The following is a 21,922-nucleotide window of genomic DNA, read 5'->3' on the forward strand; positions in this document are numbered from 1 at the left end:
TCATGTTTTCAATGTTTTTATTTTCTGTAATTACAAATACCAAACTAACACAAGTTGTTACTAAGTGGTAAGCCATACTTCCTTAAAACTGCAATACCTTTTTAATAAATCTGTTTTGTTTGAAGGGCTGTTAACGAGAACGCTTGTTAGAAAAGTAAGGGAAACTTTTGAGGGGAAGAAGAATGTACACAGTCACCAGCAGATAAAAACTGAACAAAACTTAAAAGCAATCCTACAAAACTCGGCTTTACCTCACATTTTAAGACAACGGGGGCAGGCTTACTCAGCTTTTTCTCCAATGCAAACTTTAAATAGTTCAAAACCTCAAATGAAACTACTTTACCCATAATGGCACTGTACTTTCAATAAGGAATTACAAGTAAGGCTAAAAAGTCTTTATATTAACAGAAAGAATAGAATACATATTTTAGAATACATGTCACTAATTTCAAAATAAATAAAAAAAACAACAATAATATTAATAGAAAATCAATAAAACAGTTAAAATAATAAAAAAAGTTATACAAATAATATTTTTGCTAAAACAAGAATTTCTGCATTTCCAAAATATTATTTCCAAGAGGTATATTTCTTTTTTTTTTTTTTTTTTTTTTTTTAGCCCACAAATATAATGAACACTAAAAAGTAACAACCTTCATGCCTCACGGTCACAAAGTAGCCAGGGCTGCTGACAGTGCTTTCACTCGGGCTATTCCACTCTGTTAATAAAATGAATGGATGCTAATCTGGCATAGCTTGTACTGCGGGACTACTGGTTGTGAACATTCCCATTGTTGCCTCAATGCATTGTCCTCACAAAGTCTGCTGTTGACTACCACCACTTCTCAAAGAGAATTCTCTCTTTCGAAACCCCCAAGTGTTCTAACTGGCCAGAGATTGACTCTATCATAGGAGGAGGGCCGCAGATGTAACACAGGCTGTTACGTGATATGTGTTTCTCCAAGACCTCTTCAGAAATTCTTCCCTCTGCAAAAAAAATAAATAAATAAAAAATCTGTAAATGAAGTACGTTCAACAGCAGAAACATCTACACAATATGTTGATGTTCTTGTTTTTGTATTTAAAAAGGTAGTTTAAAATGTGTTCCAGGAAAGGGTTTGGTTGTGAAACAAAATCACAAAGGAGCTTGGAATGTCTTCCTAGAAATATAATACATATTGCCCCCCCAGATTCAGGGCCTGTCATTTGAATGTACACAGAGGCATGCATGCTTTTTGAAGCAAGTTACCATTCAGCAGTAATATTCTAAAAGGCTGATATACATTTATATCCAATTTCTTTATAAGTGAAAACATGTTGAGTGGCCTACAGCAACGATACCAGTATCCTGCAATCTACACTACAGCATTATATTTGAAATATTTGCATATCCAATTAACATAGAAAAAACAAGTTAAGAAAAAAAAAAAAAGGCGGATTCTCAGTACATTAAAAAGGAAACTTGTAACAGTGTTATTAAAGCGACTAAGTGGTGAGTTTGGGATTTTAAAGCCCTGGCACTCCTTTCTGTAATAACAAAGACAAATTGATTTTCTTGCTTGCCTGGTTAACACCAACTAATTTATTTTTAAACAATGCAGCGACATACTCTAACCAAGAGGGGCAGGCGTTATTATTATTAATCTGGCAGACTATGGCTTTACTCAGCATGGTTTTAGAGCTAGTAGCCTGGTACTTATCCAGATTCCTATCTGTATCTTCAGTATAACTTACCCGTTATGTATGGTCCAAGTTCTTCCCCAATTTCTGTGTCCTGCTGTGTAACATACAAGTCACATGCAATCTTGCCTGGAAACTCTTGCGCAACCCTGATTATGGTATTCTGAAAAGTGAGCAACAGCAGCGTTAGCAGCTTTTTATATGACAGCCACATGATGCAAGGATTAGTACTTTCAACCAAAAGTAACAGTAATTACACTTTAAAAATGCATGCACTTTATTTATATTCCATCTAAAATATGTATCCAGAAGCTTTCTAGCAATTTCCAGAGTAGGAGGAATCTGTAAATGTATTAATTTAACTGAAACGTGGTGCAGAACAGCATGGTGCACATTTTGCTTTGCCAGTTCATCACATGTGCTCTTCAAAACAATCTAAACACTACAGCAACTGTGTGACCACTTGCAGAATGAGAAGAGTGTGCAAAGTTTACAATGGGTTGAGCACACAGGACAGTTCCAAAAGCGTGCTTTGATGCTGCACTGCAAGTGTCCTGTGACTCCTGGCACAGAGTTGTGTTTCTGAATAGGTGCAATTCTAGGTTCTATGATTTACCTTTAGTCTCCACATAACATCACCAATATCAAAATTGGCTATGTTATGCAAGAGGTACCACAGGAAGGTTAGCATAACTACCCTGGAGACATACGATACAAATAAAAAATCCTTCCATTACGAACCTTAAAAAGCAGTTCCTGTGTATTTTTTGCACAGTAGCATAGCTGCACTGCTCCTGGCTTATACCCCCAGCCCTGGCTGGCCCTCAGCCGGTGGAGGTCAGCCACATGCAGCAGAATGGCGTACAAGGGGTTAATCCCGACTCCACCAGCCACCAGCAGCAGCTCCACCTCCGGCTCAGAAGGTACAGGGTCAAAATAGAAATCCCCTCCCACGCGCAAAGCTACTTCAGCGTCCAGGGTGCACTGGGAAAACACAGGATATTATTAGAAACAAAGAGCAGAAGGAAACCATTTAATGCAGGCCTCTAAAAGGAGGAACAGTAACTAGCAGCTCAATGTGGAATTTGAAAGGTCCCAAACCACCTTTATTTTCATCAGCGTGCACTGTATACTGTATGCTGAGTAAAACCACAGTTGGCAGGCATCTTGTGCCGATACAATGGGAAATAGATTAGATGTTGGAAACAAATTATGCCATTTGAAAGTATATTTAAAAAAAACAAACTGGTGAAATGATGCAGGGCGTTTGTCTAATATCTACACTCTTAGTCAAAAACAGGCTGATGGATTCTCACATCTACAAATCAGTTTTTTGGCAGGTCTTTAGAAGTTAATGCGGGTGTCAATGCTTAATTATAAGGATCAAATATGAAATGGTCTTCTATGATATACGATGGCTCTTAAATAGGTAACCTGAAAATATTTTGCCTATACAGGTATCCTCAAGCAATATGAATAACTAAAAGTTTTTCCTAAAATGATTAAAAGTCTATTTTTATTCCAGCATTTTGTTTTATATTTTTGAATTTGTATTATGATGAAGCATGTTCTAGTTTTTGCAGGAAACAGTGAGAGATCTGTAAACGTTAACACGTACAGTCCAGATCTTGCTGTCATTGACTCTCTTTCTTGCGTCCTCTCCTTCATCTACTGAAGAGGAATATGCCTTTTCAAATTCCTGGGCTTGCCCGACATGCTCAGCAATGTCAATATAAAAATCAAGCCCACATCTTATTAACAAAAAAATTAAACATTTAATTTCACACATTAAAGGATGGAAGTTCCTTCTTCCAGGTAAAGCCAAGGACCCAAGCAGAAAAAAAAAGTCCTTTCCAGTGCAAAATTGAAATTATCAGACTACTTAAGTGTTGCATCTTAACACTGGGGGGGGGGGGGGGGGGTGGACCAAACTAATTTGGCCTCCTGCCAACTTTCTTCACAAAATAATGAAATTGAAATAAATAAATAAATAAATAAATAAGAATAAATTAGGAGTATAAAAAAGGTAAATCCTTCAAATGTCACGCATCTTTTTTTTTTTTTTTTTCATTTGTAGTTTATTTGCTTTTTTGGTTTTGCTGTATGACAGTCTGCAGTACACAATAATCCATTTTTTGCTGAAACTGAGGGGAACAGTTGGCTTGAGAGTTTCCAAAGGAGATTGACAATTATTCCCAATAGCTGCAGGGTTTTCCCTTTGAATACATATGGTGTTCTGAGGATGCATGAATGATGTATTGTGTTCCAAATTCATTTGAATGGGTTTTAAATCCAGTGACTGCTGCTTAGAATACAACTTCAGTGTGAAGCTATCTTAACATACTAAATGTCTGGAGTTTACAGTACATGTGTGAAACAGTGATAGGATAAACCGACTGTGCACTTTACCTCAAACCTATTATTTATTAATTCTGGCCTTAACTCAAGCTATGCAATTCCACAGTAAGTAGAAGCGTCTCTCTCTGCTTTGCTACGTTACAAATTGCGCTATAAGACCATTATCGTTGTAAACACAAGTTACAATAACATATCTAAAACAAAACACTAAACATCTAAAACAAGACATCTGCTCACGCAACCAATTACTTTTCATCAATTTGATATACAGGTGATTTCAATCTTACTTTCAGTACTTAGACTGTGCCTTTTGTAATATACTGTGTAAGGGGAAAAAAAATGTGGGAAAGACAATGAAAACAAACTGGCTGGTAAACAAAGTGTTAAATAACGTAGTGTTTGGGATTAAAACTAACGGGAGTTAAGGGTATTAACATGTAAATGATAAACTTGTGTTAATGAATGAAGCTTGAAAACAAATACATTTGGTCTAAAAGTACTACAAATAATAAATGTATTTATGTGAAGATGATACACGAAGGCACTAAGACCATGTGGAAGCTACTGGAGTCAGGCTTTGCTCCAGTTTGAATTAATTGTTCACTTTAATGCTTTGTCAATTGTTTAACGATGTAATTGATTATCATTTAAAAGCTCTGCGTTTGTGAGTGTTTGGACGAGGGGAACATAAGGAGTTTGGTTGGCGAGTCGGAGAGCAAGCAGAGAAAATGATTTGTTCTTGAATTGCTCGTAAATGAACACACTGGAACAGGAACTTGGATTACGATTCTGGATTTTGATTTGGTTTTGCTGATGAGGGAGTCTGCCTCGTATTTAGGTAGTAACAACAACTGTTTAGTTAGGGCCCGAGAACGGGTTAGGTTTTTGTTTTGTTTATTTTTATTTTGATTGAGGAAAAAATAAAACACACGATACAGCGTTTTGTGGCATCCTGGTTTCATTTGCTTTATTTGAAGGAAAAAAAATCATGTGCCACAGATACAATCCATCATGACTTCCATTGTTTTGCCAGAAGACATTCAAAATGTGAAAACAAAACCCCCAAAAGTCTTGTGTGCCATGACAAGTAATGAACATTTTAATTATTCATAACACAATTCTTCATTCTGCGTTCTCAGAAAAAGATTAATTGTTGGCTTTTGTTCTGCAGAGGTAGATTATTTTAAAATGATTATTTTATTTAACCAAATTCGTATTTGTTTGCTGTTTTACAGTTCAGCTGAAGTCCTGCTGGACTGCAGCCCTTGTGTGTAATGTTCAAGACACTTGCCATAGCCTTGTATAAAATGAAATTTGATGTCACATACAGACAGTCTATTAAAGAATAGAGGTGCCTGTTCAAAGAAACACTGCATATGCAGTTATTGCTGATGTTTTCCAAACGTACTGCTAGCTCTTTCGTAAAAAATAACTGTCATGTTGGTTAAAAGCAAGCTACCAGGAAATGCATCTAATGAAATATTGATTGCACTATTTCATCAGGGCTACTTATAGGAGATTTAGATGAGCCTTTTTCACTTGGTTGGGCAAACTTGTACTTTGGGGTACTTTCTGAATGCTAAAATGTATGTTGAGATACAGCTTAATTTGTCATATTTAATGATTCACCTTTTATAATGGAATATTACTAAAAGAAAACACTAGCTTTTGCACGGGGTATCTAAAAGTCCTTATACATTTTAGACTGCATCTAAAAACCCAATCTACTCCGTCCAACAGAATCAAGCGTCTGGTCATTTTCAGAGAATTGTTCCACTGTACCTTACTGCCCCCTTTGTAATAGGACTGGGGTATCTGTATTATCCTACAGAAATAATGAAATAGCCCAAATGTTTTATTTTGTATAATGCACTTGAAAGGAATGAAGTGGTTTGTTGGTCCAGAACCCTCATCTTTATTATTGAAGCTCTGAGACCTACTGTAAAATGTGGCATGGGTGAAATGATTTTTTTTAAAAGGCATATTTAGAAATCAGAATTAATTTGTTTGGGGTACAAAGGTAACACTGTGCCAGAATGCACAGCTGGATAATACTAATTTTCTTGCGTGATTTGGACAGAGCATAGATAATGTAATAAACTATAGAAAAGGTCAGCAACAGTGGCACAACGGAGAGGGGGGGGGGGCTCAGAAGACTGGAGCCCCCTCCCTTGGCCATAGACGCTACTACAAATTCATGATTGTACAGTCGCATTTACGCAAACATATTCTATGGAAGCAGTGTGGCAACCATTGCTTCCAACAAAGAATGAAAAACATGAATGTACGCAGCTTACAAAATGCGGAAAGGTGCTTGCCTGCTTGCCTATGGCTACACGTGTCGTTTCTGGAAGGAATATTTGCATACTGTAGCTCTGACCGCTTCAGAACTGTGCGGGACGCCAGGACCTGTGCTTGTTTCCCCTGGGACTGTTTGTATGCGAGACCCTGTTTGCAGCTAAGCTGAGCGTACAACTCCAGGACTGCTGCCCACTTGCACCTGCAGTGACCTTCCCCCCGGGCGCAGGAAAAGAGATGCACAACTTGGGGTACACTCGGCGGGAGGCAGAGGCAGTTGGTTGAGTTTTGCGGACGAGAAGAGCTGCCTCTCAGAGGGCATCGTGATTACAGATAATTTCAAGTGGAACAGCCGAACAAAATAGTAACAAAAAAAACAAAATAGTAGCTGTTAATTGCCATCAAAATCAACAACAAATTGTTGCCGATGTTTTGAGAGCCGAGTTCTTTGCGTTGCACATATCCCAAAAGGAGCAGCTAAGTATCTCTGTACGCTATGTTCACAAGGATACCATAGAGGATTTTTTAACATACATCGACGTGGAGGGTACAACCGGCTCCAGCTTATCTTTTGTAATTCTTCAGGAGCTGCAAAACTTGGCCTCAATTTGGAATTGCTCAGTGGACAAGGCTATGATGGAGCCAGCGCCATGAGCGTTATACCTAATTTTACTTCAGTGATGAAGAAGTCCAGGGTAACTGCTCTTTGTAACAGTGGAATTTGTTGAGCTTGCATTCTTTGTGTATCTGCACTTGCTCTAAAACCTGAACATTTGTTGATTAAAAATATATATTTTTGTATCTTTGGCTTTTGAATGAGTCCACCTCAAATTGTGACTTGCATTCCTGTACTACACATTTGTTAAACAAGGCGCAGTATTTTTTGCATTTCTCCTGAGACAATCATTTTATTTCATTGTAGGTGTATCAGTCAGGTGTTGCACAGCCCACTGTGGTTGCTGCTGAAGTAGACAGATGGCGCTTCAAATGGGCAAATGTTCCAGCAGAAGAAATGCAATTGAAACATTGGTGCAGTGCAACACCAATATCTATCCGAGTATCTCCCTGCTACTGAGAATTATGGCTACGCTGCGTATCAACTGCTACATCAGAGAGATCCCTCAGCACTCTCTGGTGAATAAAGAGCTATACATGCCCAACTATGGGAGTGCATTGCAGTGGGTGCATTTCTGTGTGAATGTGACTGACATTCTTGACGATGTCTTGATTTTGTACATTTTCTGGACCTCTGCTACTCTCCCCCCTCCCCCCCCAGGAACAATCCTGGTTGAGCCACTGGTCAGCAATAATATAACCTACCCCTGTGTAGTTTTACCAAAGCACACCCACAACAATGAGCAATTCTAATTAAGAAAATAAACAGATTTTTCTTTCTTCATATTTTTGTTCAATTTAATGCCAGAACTAAATGCCAGCTGTGATTAGAGAACTTCTTCCAAAGTTTTCCAATGGGAATTGCTTTCATGTTTCCATGATTGCTGTGTTTCAAATCCCAGTTACAGTACAGTAGTATACAGTTTGTATATTGTGTAGTTCTTACATTTAGGGTTGCCTGGCTCCTGCTTCCTCTTGGCCCTGAACCCTAGTTCAAGACCTCAGTCTCAGGGGACAATGTTTAAAGATGAAATAAGCAGGACGTATGGCCTTCTTTCTCAGCTAGATGGTTACCTCAGTATGCACCCAGTGGGCAGGGGGATGTTTGCTGTACTTGACAGCTAGCTCCAAGACTCCCTCTCTTTTCAACAACCCAGGGGTTGAGCAGATTGAAAAACCACCAACCTTTGGAACTCCAGGGACAAAGAAATCCACCCTAAAAACATGAAACAATATTATTGTATCAGGGAAAATAATAAGCGTGGTTTACATGTGCGTTCAGTTTTCTTGTGTAATGCATAATGTATATTTTTCTGGTAATGCAATGAAAAATCATCAAGACATTCAGTTTATGACCTTGCAAAATTAAAATCTGTTTAGCATTAAGGACTTGACAAGATGTGGCAGCTTGCAGAAAATATAATACTGTCTCCACACTACATTTGAGCTGAATGTTTCAGTGGCTGGAAACCACTTCAGCTCTGGATTAAATCTGACTGGACAAAAGTGATTACCTAATGAAGAACAATGAACTTCAGTTTCCATCAAAGAACAATTGTATTGCTGTGTGTCTCTTACATATGTGGCTTTCCAAATTAAAATCAGATATGTATTCAATTAATATACTAACACCTTTCCCATGGAACTTGCTTTCCTGTTGCTTTCTTTTTAGATTTTATTGTTGGCAGAAGGAAGACAGTTACATTTCAGTTTCAATTAAGCCTTATTTTCCTTATTGTAGCACAAAATAATTGTCTACAAATTCCTGAATAAAAAAAATAAATAAATAAATAAATAAATAAATAAATAAATGTAAAAAACATGTAATGTAACTCAAATATAACAAGTGAAAACAGTTTAAATCTATCATATATTGTCTATGGAATCTCTGTGCAGTTCGATGGCAGTTACAAATATTTGATCATTTGTAGAGAATAGACATGCCCCAGTGTTGCAGGATTTTCTACAACACAAGGTTGTCAACTTTAACATTATCTGCAGCACCTTCTTGTGGGTATTTAAGGTAATACATGCTAAGAAAATAAGGCTAAAATTATTATTATTATTTATTTCTTAGCAGACGCCCTTATCCAGGGCGACTTACAATTGTTACAATATATCACATTATTTTTACATAAAATTACCCATTTACACAGTTGTTTTTTTACTGGAGCAATCTCAGTAAAATACCTTGCTCAAGGGTACAGCAGCAGTGTCCCCCACCTGGGATTGAACCCACGACCCTCCGCTCAAGAGTCCAGAGCCCTAACCACTACTCCACACTGCCCTAAAATGCCAGGTTCTAGCACACAGAGGTCTGCTCGGGCCTGAATTTTAAGCCCGACCCGATTACACTCAATCCGAAACCGACCGAGCCTGTGCAAGCACATCTTTTTTGGACCCGACCCGACCCAACACAATTAAGCGCACGCTCTTGTGTAAAATCTGATGACAATTTGCAATGTAAACATACTGGTAAATTAATTCATAGTAATAATAATGAATCATATCTAATTTACTTCATAATTTACCCGCTGTCCAGATAAAGAAAACAAGGTTTGAAAACTACAGATGAACATTACGGCCTATTCACAAAATGGAAAGTTGTTTTTTTTTTTTTTTTTTTTTTTTTTAATTTGCTGTTATGATCACAAGCTCTAAATTTTCCGTTGAAAAGAAACAAACATGTTGTGGAAGTCCATCTGCAAACAATATATGTACTGTACAGCCAAACCTCTTACCATTATGGACTACAATGAAATAGGCTAAACATTCATTCAAAAAAGGATTATCTTGCATTTACAGCCCCAGGCAAAGTTAATTTCCAACAAACATAAAATCACTGCACTACAGCTTTACAGTGTTAAAAATAGTAATATTTTTTTTTTTTTAAAAAGAACATAAACTGGTTGTGGGAATTATGCACTGTGATCCACCTTTGTCATCCAATAAGTATTCATAAGCAAAATTTAAACTTTTGGCATGGAGTGTTTAAGTCTTTAAAAAGTAATCATTTGACAAAGATGCCTGTTTCTTTTCCAGGCTAGAAAGGCTGCCAATTAAAAAATAAATAAATTAAATTAAATTAAAAAAAAACATTAAGAAAGTGTCATTTAAGAAAAGGATAGCGCACCAGCAGATGGCTTGAAGGCTGTCGTCTGTTGATCTGTGGTCCTTCCAGCAACACTGAAGTTCCGCTTGCTGCTGCTGCTGCTTGTGGGAATACACAGCACACATCTCGCCAACATTGCCAATACAGGGTACACGATGTTGTGTTCCTTCCAGTAGTTAAGCAAATCACGTTCATTTTCCATCACCAGCTTCTGCGTTGTATTGTATAGTGCTGTACTTCATCATCGGAGGGGCTAGGCTCTGCGTGTATATTCTCCCATTCATCAAACTCAGTCAGTGTTTTTTTGGCAGCTGGTTCATCCTCATCCACTTGGCTTTGATTTCCGTTGAAGTTTTTGAATAGTCTGCGTACTTCAGTGTAAACTTCTTTACATTCATGGCTAGGCAGCATTAGAAGCCATTCACTGTGTCGTTGCCTGACAACTGTTTGCATTGGAGAGTATCTGAAGGAATTTGGCATTATTGATTGTTTTCTGGAGCTTCTGAAGCTAACTCATGAATCAAGAGCATGTTGAAGAACAGAGTTGTACACATGGTCTTGACAATTTAGGCGTCGGTATGGTCTTGGAGCAAACACTATGTTAGTGCCCTGATCTGTCACCCACACTACTTTATTCAAAGCAGGCGGGTCAAAACCGAGTCTGTTCACATGTGCCTTAAAATTTGGCGTCTAATGTTTTCACCGGTTATTGCTTCTTCCAAAGGAAACATAGCGGTAGTTAATACTCTGGCTTTGAGCTTGAAGCCTGGTGTGACGTAATGGCAAGTCACTGCTATATAGTGTGTTTTATGGTAGTCACATGTCCACATGTCGGCTGTCATTCCGACACTCGACTCTTTCAGTATCGCATTAATCTGAGGAATTCGTTCTTTTCTTTTCTGTTCAGCTACATCAAGGCATCTCCTTAAGGCTGGACTCTGATGCGCTAACACATTACTTGAGGATACTGGGCCATAAGTAGCGCCAACATGAATCAGTTCTTGTGCTCGATCGATGAACCCCTTTCCAGACACAGCTTCGAAAGGACGAATATCCTTGCAACAAAAACTGACGCATTTCTCTGTAGTTTCTAATTTTTTTATGTACTGGCACAGCTTTTTCAGACTGTACAAATGATGCGATGTACGAGTGACTAGCTCCAGTCAGTGTGCCGCTGCAGAGATGAATTCCCTGGGTTTTTTTTTTGCTGTCGTATTTAAACAACAATTTGCAAGACTTACATTGTACATAGCCACTCAGATTTTTGTTAGCACTGAATACAGCAATGTTGAAATTCTTACATTAGATTTAGAGTTTCTGTCACGGAGCTTTCTACGGCTGCACATTCTCCTGTCAATGTTTATTTTTTTAATAGTCTCTGCATCCATACTTGAATAGGCTACGTAGAAAATCTTTCAAAATCCTTGTAAGTCGATTTCTATATAATAATCCACCAAAAAATGTACAATAGGGCCTACTGATTTAGCTAATGACTTGCCACCTCGTGGAATGCTTGTATGACACAAACTCGCAAACGGGAAGTCTGAAGTGGGTTCACAGTCACATGCGTATGATTAAAAAAAAAAAAAAAAAAAAATCTAAAATAAAAGCTTATTTGCAATCTTTAATATAACACTACATAACCGACCCAAACCTGATTGTATTAAAACTACACTGACCCAACCTGAACCTGACACTTATAGTCTTATTGCAAGGCTCTAAAGCACATCGTTTTTTTAAACTTGGGGCGCATCTTCCTGGGGGGGGGGGGCACAAAGAGGTTATTAGGGGGCGCCAATACCTGACTGGAAAATAATTTTTTCAGACTTCCTGGCGATTGTAAAAGCTCTACGGTAAATAGCAGACTCGAGGGCCTCCAGTGACTCAATCAACTACCCAGGCAAGGATCACGTTTAATCTGACCAACCCCCGTCCACAGAGCTTGTGTTGTTTCAGACCTATCGCAGCTCAAGGACTATATTGCCCAGCCTGCCTTCATTTGAAAGTGCAGCAGCGGCAGGTTTTAATATCAGATAAATTTTGTTCATAAATAAAATGAAATTAAAAAAAACTATTTCGTAGACCTGCAGTTTATACGGGATGGGGGCTGTCTTAGCTTTTAGTTTAATTTACGGGTGCAACATTTTAGTAAATAAATCTTACAATTACTATTCGTAATTGCATTAACATTAATAAAGACGAGTCACTTATTAAAATGTTGCACCCTCATTTTCACGGCCTTTACTCTGCTTTTAAATGCGAAAGTAAGGACTTGGGGGATTTAAAAGCCCATTTAGTTGTTTCACAGCAAAACACAGTAAATTAAATTTATTTCACAAACATAAACAAATTTAAATTTCAATGATCGTTGGTTGCCAGTCTGTCCGGGTTCACCAAACCTGAAGCCTGCTTTCATTTTACACGCGACGTTACAATATGTTTGTAACAGGGGAGATCTGTGCTGACTCGTCTGGCGTGTTCATAGTGCTGCAGGGAGAGGGCAGCAGCTCGTCAATATCCGCCTGTCAGGCATGGCGGTGACACGGAGAGGGGGGAGAGTGGGTGTGCGAACTTTCCTTCTCTCCGAGTGGCTGGGAGGCGGGTCTTGGGAGAATTGCTGACCCTATAAGTTTTATTCTGCTGTTCCCTCAGGTCTGCCCACGGAGATGTAACCGGCGTGCGGAAGCGCTGGAGGACAATTAGCCGGGAGGAAAAATCCCAGCAAGATAAAGAAATACTAAAAGACAGAAACCAAAGAACTAGCGGTAGCGGGGAGAACTCTTGGGCAGACCCCGATAAAGTGTATAGCAGGCTGAGGGAGCTGCTAGAGTAGGACGGAGACCCGGACCGTGCGGGTAGCGACGGTCGGGGTGAAGCTGCCGAGCGCAGCACTCTTTATTTTGTAGTTTTGTTTACTGTGTTTTGTTTTCCCTGTTCCTTTCGCCTTTTGATTAGTGTTTTGTTTTGTTTTAACCTCTGTACCCTGTACCGCTCTGGTATAGTTGTGGCTCTGTCGCTACCATAGCTGGTACGGCAAGCCACAGACAACAGCGCCCTCTGCGGGCTGAACCCAGAATCAGCTTCTAATAAAACTGGACACCTGTGCGGTGTTTTCAGACTCATCTCTCTGTGTCCTGTGTCAGTGAATTACCCACCACCCTTCCACAATGTTATTTTAGCAAAATCATATTTTTGTAAATATTGTACTGGTTTACTAGAAGGGGGGGGGGCAGCAAAAAAAAAAAATCTCTGAAGGGGGCCGCAGCAAAAGTTTGGGAAGTCCTGTTCTAGAAGCACTAGATACAATTCCAAGCGCTAAATTCTTAAAGCCTATTACTCCAAATCACCATTTAGCACAAGTTTTGTCTGAAATGACCTTTTCTATTCTTTTAATGTCTGTATTCTAAACAGAGAACTCACCATTGTCCGGCTTTGAAATTGAAGTCTTTGTTTCTTACTGCCAGCCGAAGTCTTTTGACTGTATCAGACTCGACTACAATCCCACATACTGTTGCCTGAGAGAGAACCTGGAATGTGTAAAACAAGCTTTAGATCATTGGTCTTGTTAAAATGCCCTATACCAATTCAGGTTTGAGGCACTGTTCGCCTTTCATAAAATGCACACTACTGCAAAAAAGATACTTGGTATTACAAATCAGACAAACCTTTCATAAGTGACCTTTCACTTGCATGCTAGCATTTGAAACATTTGTCTAATTATAACCAGTTTCCTTTTTAGTACTGCTGACTTAAATGTTTTTGACAGCCATTATTATTATTCATCAGTTTTAAAGACCAATAAAGAAAAATCTTACATTGTTTTTCGAATTTAGCTCCAAAAATAACAGATTAACTACAAATTCCTGACTAATATTGTACTGTGATTTCTGAAACAAGCGCTGTATAGATGATCATTATCCTGTTTTTCAACCAATACTAGACAGAACGTCCAATTTTAAAACTGTTAAAACTATGTGAAGTTTTACTTCAAGGCAGAAACTACAGCATAAGCTTTCCTGACTAAAACCCTTGTACCCTTTGTCATTTTTTGAGGTTTAAAGGAAGGACTCCAGGCAGTATGAGCTATTGAATCTGGCATCACATTCCAGGTCAAGATCATAACAGTGAGAAACTAAAAAAACAAAACATATTAAAAATGCTAAACTATGTTACCATTGGCTCATTTTAGATGAAGAATTTACAGAGACTCTGGCCGGCTGAAAATCATGCGACAGACACATGCCTTTCACTCTCTGGTGCAAAGTTCACCCTAGGAATGATAGAGCACTTGCATTGTTACACAATTGGCCAAGTCCTTTTGACAGCAATGCAGAACACACCATATTGCCACATCTTGTTTTTAGCATTTAAATGACACTGACCTCCTGTCTGAAGTTATTAGCAGTTCTCTCCAAGTGGTCTGTTTTTCTGTGTGATGTCATTTTTCTGCTAAAAGGATAATATAAAACATTAAAGGCTACCTACTAAATCAATTAGCATAAACTATCATTAAGAAGCAGTTGAACTAAATTGTGAACTAATATATATATATATATATATATATATATATATTGTAGCGAATTGTGGTCCCCGCAGGCAGGCGCATCACACAGTGCGAGGAAATCCACACACAGGCAGAGGGCGGGCGCAAACCCGGGACCTCTCGCACTGAAGCATAGCGCCGATACCGCTGTACAAAAGAGCTGGCTCCTTTGCACCTATTACGTCACCTATCAGCCCTGCTGCTGCCTTCCCCCGTGCACGCTACAATATATATATTTACCACTGCTTAATCCTATCCTGTATTATATACAAGCATATGACAAATCAAAATGTACTTTTCATTCAAGTCCCTAGCATTGGTGTAGCAAAATCCTTTAACAAAAAAAAATATATATAATAAAATGGAGTACCAGGCGTTTGGTCTTGTTCTGCACAGTAGTATTATTTACAGCTGATTTAAATTACAAAACAGAACTGTTCAAAACACACTCTACCAAAAGCACATTTCTAACTTGTCTGTTTTTTCCCATGTTATCCATTACCTTGTTGTCACCTAGACCAGGAAAGCAGCTGCAAAGACTTAGGCATTGCAACACAAATTCAGATCAGGTGATACATGTATTGTGCTTACAAGCCACCAATCAGGACATTTTGTTAAACAATAAGTATGACTCCAACAATGGGCACCCTTTTCCAGATTGTGCACTCACCTATTGAGTGTGCAGCCACACAAAGCCCTGGTCATCAACAGCACTGACGCACGCTGCCCAGGGAAGGTTCCAGCAGTCCTGCTCAATAAATGGTTAACCGCTGCTGCAGCACTGGCCATGGTGAGCAGGTTAATTGGTTACAATCACTGCCTGCAAGTGAATTAGTAAAGAAAAAAGGGAAAGAACAAAATGACCTAACAGAAGACAGTATTTGTCAATTTACAAAAAATAACTACCAGTCCTGGGCTAGCTACTGAATACAATCTTCTGACCAAATATAGGGCTGGAACGAAGGGTACATTTTGACCTTCGAAGGTTCGGAACATTATATCTCTCTCAAGGGTTTCTTACAGTTATTGTATTCTTTGCTTATTTGTATGGGTTATATACACATGTATATCTATCTCAATATATTAAATAGGAGCAGAACAGTTCAATATTCTACACGTGAAGTATGGAAGCAGTGATCTCCCTGTCCAGGAAGTGAGGGTTTGGTGACGACCCGCAGCACTACACTCCTGGTAACATGTATGTTGATTAAAAAAAAAACTGTGGCAAAAGTGTACAAGTCTTATTATTTCTAATCATATTCTGTAATTGTTAACATCATAATTAATAACACGGTTATAGATTGTTAATGGATACCTAACTAAAGTGTTACCCAGATCCCTTCATTCTCCAAACCTACTGGATGCTCCTGTCTAAACAAGTTATTCACAAGTAATCCAATTTATTCAATTGTTTATCCCTGCTATGACTGTGTAACACAAGCACGGATACACAAACAGTTTTATAGTTTAATGTTTTGTTTTTTTGAATGGCTGAAACAAAGCAATTAAGAGGCCTGTTCACATGATAGTACAACATTAAATAATGTCACTCTTTAGACAGTGTCATCTGGAGTGCACTGTATGTGTGTCATAAGAGAGTTTGTCTGCTTCTCTGGACATTTTACTCACTCAGAAAGGAAAAATATAAATTCAATGAAAAATGCCCATAAAAATAAAATGTCATATACAAGACACAAAAGACTACTGTATAGCATACCTCTTTTACTGAGTTTGTGAAGCAAGAGCACATATAATATAAAGAGAAAAGCACAAGGTAATAAAACATGCCACTTCTAATAATTAAAATGCACTCACTAACAAGAACTAAGTAGATACTTGCTATTTTTTTACTGTTACAATCAGTTCACATTCCTCTCAACAAAATCACCTGCATTTACTTTAGAACAGCGCCCTCTCCCAATGTAACAACGCAGTAATGACTCCCCTAGTGGTTGTAGAGGGAATCATTTAAAACGTGTACACATGTCCTAAGACTAGTTGTAAAACCCAAGGGCCAGGTGCTAATTATTATTTATTTATTTATTTATTTATTTACCTTCGGTGTCTGGATGTAACAATCTGATTTTGAACCAAGGTGCTCTGAAGACAAATGGTCATTTCAACGGATTTAAACACTGTAAATATGGACACTGTACTGGATTCACGTAAGGCTTTTGTTTAGCAAGGTTAATAAAAAAAGTATCTAACAGTTCGTGTGTGTCGGTGTATTATTTAAATGATGTAAATGACACCAGTATGTACCTACTTCATTTAGATTTCAGAGAGACAAGCAAGCCACCAAACAGGCAAGCAGTTTACTGCTGTAGCATACCGTAATTCCAACTAAAACGTGTTTTATGACCAGCACAAATATACCATTTAACCATAGAAAGGAAGTGTGACGTACCTGCTTCTACAGATCTCGTAACTTCAAATGATTATATTTAAATCTTCATAGATTTTGTATATATTTGTGGCTAGGTACAGAATTAACCTTCTTTACGCGTGACCCTGTCAAACTCCACTGACACCGGAAATAGTTACCGGCTTCTGAGGTTTCCTTGAAGCTAAAACTGATAGCGCCCTTGTCACGTGTTAAGCGACGACTCCCGCTCAGAAGCAGGGTTGACAGTTACGCTTAAAACAAGCGGAATTGGGCTTGCCTGTGCAGGCAGTCGCTTACAATTTTCCTTCGTCGCTTACAGCACATATTTTCATGTTTGTCAAGTCTCAAGGTATACCCGTGAAACTCACGGTTTTTTGACAATTTGCGAGGCTTATTTTTTTTCGTTCACGCAGAAATTACCACAGAAATAAAAGAGAAATGGACATCAATGGGAATGTAATTATTAAATTCAAAAATATATAATGTTCTTTGTGATACCAGTGTCAGTGGTTATAAAGACAATACAAAGAAAGACGCCATATGTATGAAATAGCAGAACAATTGGAAATTGATAGTATGTCGATCTCTTTATTTCACCTTAATTTTGGTCAAAGTGACGGGTTTCTGTAAAATTATGCTTCTTTGTTTTAATAATGTTGACCAATAATAACAATAATCACATTCACACACTAACTGAAGATTTTATTAAAACTGAAATTCAATTAAAAAAAAGTACATTAAACTAATTTTCTCAGTATTTACAAAGCAATATGTGTAGCTGGATTCTTTTTTAATGTATGGTAAACCAGATCAAATATAAACATTCACTGTTAAATGTCATTTTTTAGTGTGGCGTACCCAGACTATTTCTTTGTTTTATTAATTTTATTTCGTCTCCACAAAAGGAGAAAAAGCAGACAGTATTTTCTTTTCATGACTAGCGACAGTTTTTTCTTGATTTTTTTTATTTTTAAATGTACTCGTGCTGTATTAGTATCGTTTGCGTTGCTCCCGGTGTTGATCTGTCACCAGCAACACCCCCACCCCCCCCCCCCAAAAGAAAATCTAGTGGTCTAGTGGTCTATGGTTTTTTAGCAATCCCAAGGTTTTTCAGCAGGGGTCTCACTGATGTGAACACTTAGGGGTTGACATGTATTTTAGGTTTTTCTTGTTCATGGTAGCTTATGTCAAAAGTAAAAAACAACATAACAAATGATTGTGGTCAATACATGCATAAAACTGTAGGTTCCCGGTCTCAGTGCGCAGCACAAGACTACAATCTTGTTTCTTCTGCACGCTCAAAAACGGAAAGAAGTCACACCACCACTGAAAGATTGTCATGTGTGACCATAAATGGGCCGTGGCTAGGGTTTCAGCTTAAAGAATGAGGTCGCTTTTTTTCTGTCAGAAATCTGGCAACCCTTCTCAGAAGGAATGTGAATGTGTGCGTATGCAATCGTCAGAATGGTAAGGAAGTGCAAAGGAAGTTTCCACGTTGAGAAAAAAAAAAAAAAAAAAAAAAAAAAAAAAAAAAAAAAAAAAACCTCATTCAAAATCATCTTTGTACAAAATTGTGGTGAGTACAGATGCATTTTTAAAACTGAATTATTTAACTGAAGAGTTAAAGAATGTATTTGACATAAATAAATTAGAAAGTATTTTTTTGAAAATTACTGTTACCTTTATATACGTGTAGCAAATATGATACAGTGAGAATTAAGTCGTTATTATACATGTGCATATGTAATTAGCAAATGCAATGGTTTGGGCTAGTTGTCCATTGTTTGTGATGTGTATTTATTTCAGATGAAAAAAAAAAAAAAATCACAGTTGAAGATGTTTTGAACCAAATAGCAGATGGTAACAAGTGTCTTTGAAGACTCTTCAGATGATGATGTGGATGAAATAGTTACTTCAAGATCAAGACATTGATCATGATGATCCACCCTCTGAAACTGATGATGATGAGGTCCAGACAGGTCTTGAACTGCTGAAGACCCGAGTGATGATGAGGTCCAGACAGGTCTTGAACTGCTGAAGACCCGAGTGATAATGAGGTCCAGACAGGTCTTGAACTGCTGAAGACCCGAGTGATGATGAGGTCCAGACAGGTCTTGAACTGCTGAAGACCCGAGTGATAATGAGGTCCAGACAGGTCTTGAACTGCTGAAGACCCGAGTTATGATGAGGTCCAGACAGGTCTTGAACTGCTGAAGACCCGAGTGATGATGAGGTCCAGACAGGTCTTGAACTGCTGAAGACCCGAGTGATGATGAGGTCCAGACAGGTCTTGAACTGCTGAAGACCAGAGTGATGATGAGGTCCAGACAGGTCTTGAACTGCTGAAGACCCGAGTTTTCTTGAGGTCCAGACAGGTCTTGAACTGCTGAAGACCCGAGTGATGATAAGGTCCAGACAGGTCTTGAACTGCTGAAGACCCGAGTGATGATGAGGTCCAGACAGGTCTTGAACTGCTGAAGACCAGAGTGATGATGAGGTCCAGACAGGTCTTGAACTGCTGAAGACCCGAGTGATGATGAGGTCCAGACAGGTCTTGAACTGCTGAAGACCAGAGTGATGATGAGGTCCAGACAGGTCTTGAACTGCTGAAGACCCGAGTGATGATGAGGTCCAGACAGGTCTTGAACTGCTGAAGACCAGAGTGATGATGAGGTCCAGACAGGTCTTGAACTGCTGAAGACCCGAGTGATGATGAGGTCCAGACAGGTCTTGAATTGCTGAAGACCCGAGTGATGATGATGTCCAGACAGGTCTTGAACTGCTGAAGACCCGAGTGATGATGAGGTCCAGACAGGTCTAACACCCCAGGGAACTGAGTATTGTTAGAGAAGGAAAAAATGTGGTCCACCAGAAACACTATTTTCTGGTTCATTTGATGCACCACCAGAAGATGCTGATACCTTCACACCATATCCCTACTTTAAGTAATTTGTCATTGATGACATGCTTTCTGAAATTAATCAAACTCATCTTTATAGTGTTCAGACCAGATCCATTGATTGCTATACCTCTACATGGGGATTGTGCAAATGTCAAATGTGAGGGCCTACTGGGAGAATGAAACACGCTATAGCCCTGTAGCTGATGCAATGTCCAAGAATCATTTTGAGAAAATGGTGACCATGTTACACTTCACTGCTAACAATGAAGTATTTGCCCCGAAAGCAGCTTGTTACTGATGCTTTCAACCAAGCTTCTCTAGATTGAACCATCGGCCCAAATGTTGATTAGAGCAAATGTTTCTTTTTTTTTAACAATTCTTTTTTATTCATTTTTCCAATTTTCTCCCAATTTTGGAATGTCCAATTATTATTCAACCTGGCTCACCATTGCAACCCCTGAACTAACTCGGGAGAGACGAGTACGAGCATTTGCGTCCTTCGAAATGAGTGCCGTCAGCCGTCCGCTTTTTTACACTCTGCAAGCCTGCCGTGCAGAGTATATCAGAAATTAACATGTCGGAGGACCATGCAGTTCTCAATTGCGTACAGGCCGGCTTGCAGGTGTGTGGCCAGCCACAGGGGTCGCTGGTGTGCGGTGAGCCAAGGACTCCCCAACCGACCAACCACCTACCCTGCCCAGGCAGCGCTTGGCCAATTGTGCGCCGCCACCTGGGAACTCCCGTCCATGGTCGGCAGTGGCATAGCTTGAGAGCAAATGTTTCTTCATCCCTGCTGCAATCTGGCTCATGGTGTGTCACAAGCAACAAAAATATGGCTAAACAGAATAAACAAAAATGTTCCTTGCGGAAGTGAATCCTTCACGCAGACATGGCTGTTTGTTATTTTGTCGGCAGTCATGCATTTTGTCTCGCTCAACCCGGATCAAAGCGTGTCAACCCACATCCTGAGGTGGGTCGCTGGGACCCTGGTTAACCCAGGTATGACCCAGGCAGCCAGAACCCGGGTCCAGACCCGGGTAAAGGTGCCAGTGTGAAAGGGGCTTTAGACACAATTTTCTACATGTTACACCTGAAGAATGTAATTCAGTGGATGAAATCATGGTGCCATTGAAAGTTCTGCAGCAAAAAAGGCAAGTCTAAGGTTGGTGCATTTGATGATGTTGTGTTGCAGCTAACATCTACTTTGACATCAGGAAAAAAACACAAGGTATTTGCTGACAACTACTTCACATCAATACCTTTGATTCAGACGCTGAAGGAGAGTAGCTTATATTATGTTGGTACTGTTCGCACGAATAGGTTGAAGAACTGTGACTTGAAATCTGAAAAGGAACTCCAACAACTGGGATGAGGCTCATGTGACTACAAGATTGAAACAAAGCATAATTGCTGTTAGATAGACATAATTGCTGTTAGATAGTACGACAACAAACCAGTTAATCTTGTATCCTCATTTGTTGGTGTTGAGCCCCAAAGCAAAATTCGATGCTGGGACCAAAAGAAGAAGACCTATGTTGATGTTTTAAGGCCAGCACTAGTGGGTGAATACAACAGATTAGTGGGAGGTATTGACCTGCTGGATATGCTCTACCATGGCAGTGGTTAACGCTTGGCTTCTGTATCAGAGGCATATGCAGCAGCTGGGCCATGGGAAAGGTATGCTCCTCAAACGCTTCCAAGCACAAGCAGATGCAAGTCTGACAAGTGCTGGACAAGGAAAGCCAAAAAAGGGACGTCAATCTCATTCTCCAGGTCCACCTCCAAAAAGGAAGAAACAGCGCAAGGATGAGTTTAACCACTTCCCAACATGGCAAGGAGTTCAACAGTGTTGTAAGCTTTGCCCAGAGGGATTCTCTCATGCAAAGTCCATCTTTGCCTCAATAAAAATACTTTCAGTATTATTATTATTATTATTTATTTCTTAGCAGACGCCCTTATCCAGGGCGACTTACAATCGAAAGCAAATACATTTCAAGTATCACAGTACAAGTAATAATACAATTAAGA

At 39.1% G+C, this 21,922-nt stretch overlaps 1 protein-coding gene across 2 annotated transcripts; it reads right to left on the minus strand.

Annotated features, from left to right (window-relative positions):
* oxnad1 (oxidoreductase NAD-binding domain containing 1) lies at window positions 1-17,163 on the minus strand. Of its 2 annotated transcripts, none has more exons than XM_033998808.3 (8): window positions 17,014-17,163; window positions 15,277-15,426; window positions 14,446-14,509; window positions 13,484-13,590; window positions 8,026-8,167; window positions 2,422-2,664; window positions 1,735-1,843; window positions 1-987 (listed from the first exon to the last, which is right to left on the minus strand). In XM_033998808.3, exons 2-8 carry the CDS (start codon window positions 15,393-15,395, stop codon window positions 833-835), a joined length of 939 nt encoding a protein of 312 aa, XP_033854699.3. In that variant the 5' UTR covers window positions 15,396-15,426; window positions 17,014-17,163; the 3' UTR covers window positions 1-832. The 2 variants fall into 2 exon arrangements, with proteins under 2 accessions (XP_033854699.3, XP_033854698.3); XM_033998807.3 differs by having other exon boundaries at window positions 14,446-14,512.
* Window positions 17,164-21,922: the final 4,759 nt, after the last annotated feature.

This window comes from Acipenser ruthenus, chromosome 4, assembly GCF_902713425.1.
Source record: "Acipenser ruthenus chromosome 4, fAciRut3.2 maternal haplotype, whole genome shotgun sequence".
Taxonomy (NCBI): Eukaryota; Metazoa; Chordata; class Actinopteri; order Acipenseriformes; family Acipenseridae; genus Acipenser; species Acipenser ruthenus.

Bases quoted from the DNA above. Each gene is read 5' to 3' on its own strand.
- oxnad1 (XM_033998807.3), bottom strand. From the start codon at position 15,395: ATGGCCAGTGCTGCAGCAGCGGTTAACCATTTATTGAGCAGGACTGCT. The intron at 14,513-15,276 runs GTGAGTGCACAA...TTATCCTTTTAG, and splicing joins TGTGGCTGCACACTCAATAG to CAGAAAAATGACATCACACA. The intron at 1,844-2,421 runs GTTCGTAATGGA...CTCACTTTTCAG, and splicing joins CACAGGAACTGCTTTTTAAG to AATACCATAATCAGGGTTGC.